Source organism: Vollenhovia emeryi, unplaced genomic scaffold (assembly GCF_000949405.1).
Source record: "Vollenhovia emeryi isolate VEMERY1.0 unplaced genomic scaffold, V.emery_V1.0 DF951990.1, whole genome shotgun sequence".
Lineage (NCBI taxonomy): Eukaryota > Metazoa > Arthropoda > Insecta > Hymenoptera > Formicidae > Vollenhovia > Vollenhovia emeryi.
The window spans coordinates 1-1038 of NW_011954376.1; the positions used below are offsets into that span (position 1 = coordinate 1).

At 46.8% G+C, this 1038-nt stretch overlaps 1 protein-coding gene across 1 annotated transcript; it reads right to left on the reverse strand.

Moving 5' to 3' along the window:
* Window positions 1-154: 154 nt before the first annotated feature.
* On the reverse strand, window positions 155-961 carry LOC105555802 (PHD finger-like domain-containing protein 5A). The gene is made up of 3 exons (XM_012002865.1): window positions 665-961; window positions 407-597; window positions 155-291 (listed from the first exon to the last, which is right to left on the reverse strand). Exons 1-3 carry the CDS (start codon window positions 714-716, stop codon window positions 202-204), a joined length of 333 nt encoding a protein of 110 aa, XP_011858255.1. The 5' UTR covers window positions 717-961; the 3' UTR covers window positions 155-201.
* Between the last annotated feature and the right edge of the window lie 77 nt (window positions 962-1038).

Sequence of the window (1038 nt, forward strand, 5' to 3'; positions counted from 1 at the left end):
AGTACACTCTTTCGGAATAATCTTGTTCTCGCTGTGTCTCCAAAGTATTGTTTGAAATATAAAACCAAGGATCACAATTGTCTACTTGATAATACTGCGAAGAGAAATAATCAAGTGTCGCTGTAACGTTTTATAAGAATAAATTACCTGGCGCCCTCGTATCGTTATATTTAGCGAAAGTTGTACATAGAAAAAGTGTAATTATCTTCTCTTGAATCCGTATTTCTTCCTCTCGTAGAAGAGATCCGTCTTTGAGCTTCCCAAGTTGACTATTTTAGGACAGCCGTCTCTCTGAAAGTATTTTAGCACGTGCAGTTCGCAATAGGAATTTGTGGGCGTAAAAACGATGCGGGGACTATGGAACGATATGGGAACGTATAAGCGTAGAATATACTAGTTTTCTTACGTCTTTTTCCTGTATCGTGCACTCTTTGCAGTAGTAGGCGTCCGACACGCCGGGACCGCCGCATATCACGCAACGTCCCTGATAAGAACCGTAATTGCACTCGTCGCATATCCGAACCAGGGTGCACGGCCTCACGTAGGAGTCGCAGATGACGCACTTGCCGTCGCATTTCTCGCACAGCCTACCGATAGCTGAAAGCAGAAATACGGCCGTAAAGTGACGGACTTGGCCCGGAGGCTGGACTTAACCTCAACTCACCGACTCCCGGCTGTTTGCGACAGAAAATCAAATCCGGATGATGCTTGGCCATGCCCGCCGAGAGCCGTTACTTGCTCTTGAAATGACTGAGGATTGGAAAGCGATCACATCGACGTTTAGGACCGTCTAACGACTTCGGAGCTCCATCCGTTTCTCAGCTTGTTGTCATATCCCGAACCCGGTGCGTTCCGAAAATAAGTGCAGTTAGGTGTAATTCGCGTGTAGCTTCGTATGGCTTGGTCTCTAGTCTCTTGAATTCGTGGCCGGCACATACGGAACCACAGTATAACCAGTAGTTGCACTCTCTGTCGGCGCCTTTGATCTGGGCGTTCTCAATTTTCCGCCATGTTTTTATTCGCGCCAACAGTGTATCA

Excerpts from the sequence above, each read along its gene's own strand:
- LOC105555802 (XM_012002865.1), bottom strand. The coding sequence starts at position 716 with ATGGCCAAGCATCATCCGGATTTGATTTTCTGTCGCAAACAGCCGGGA. Across the intron at positions 598-664 it reads TCGCAAACAGCCGGGAGTCG|CTATCGGTAGGCTGTGCGAG; the intron begins GTGAGTTGAGGT and ends TTCTGCTTTCAG. Across the intron at positions 292-406 it reads GCACGATACAGGAAAAAGAC|AGAGACGGCTGTCCTAAAAT; the intron begins GTAAGAAAACTA and ends AAATACTTTCAG.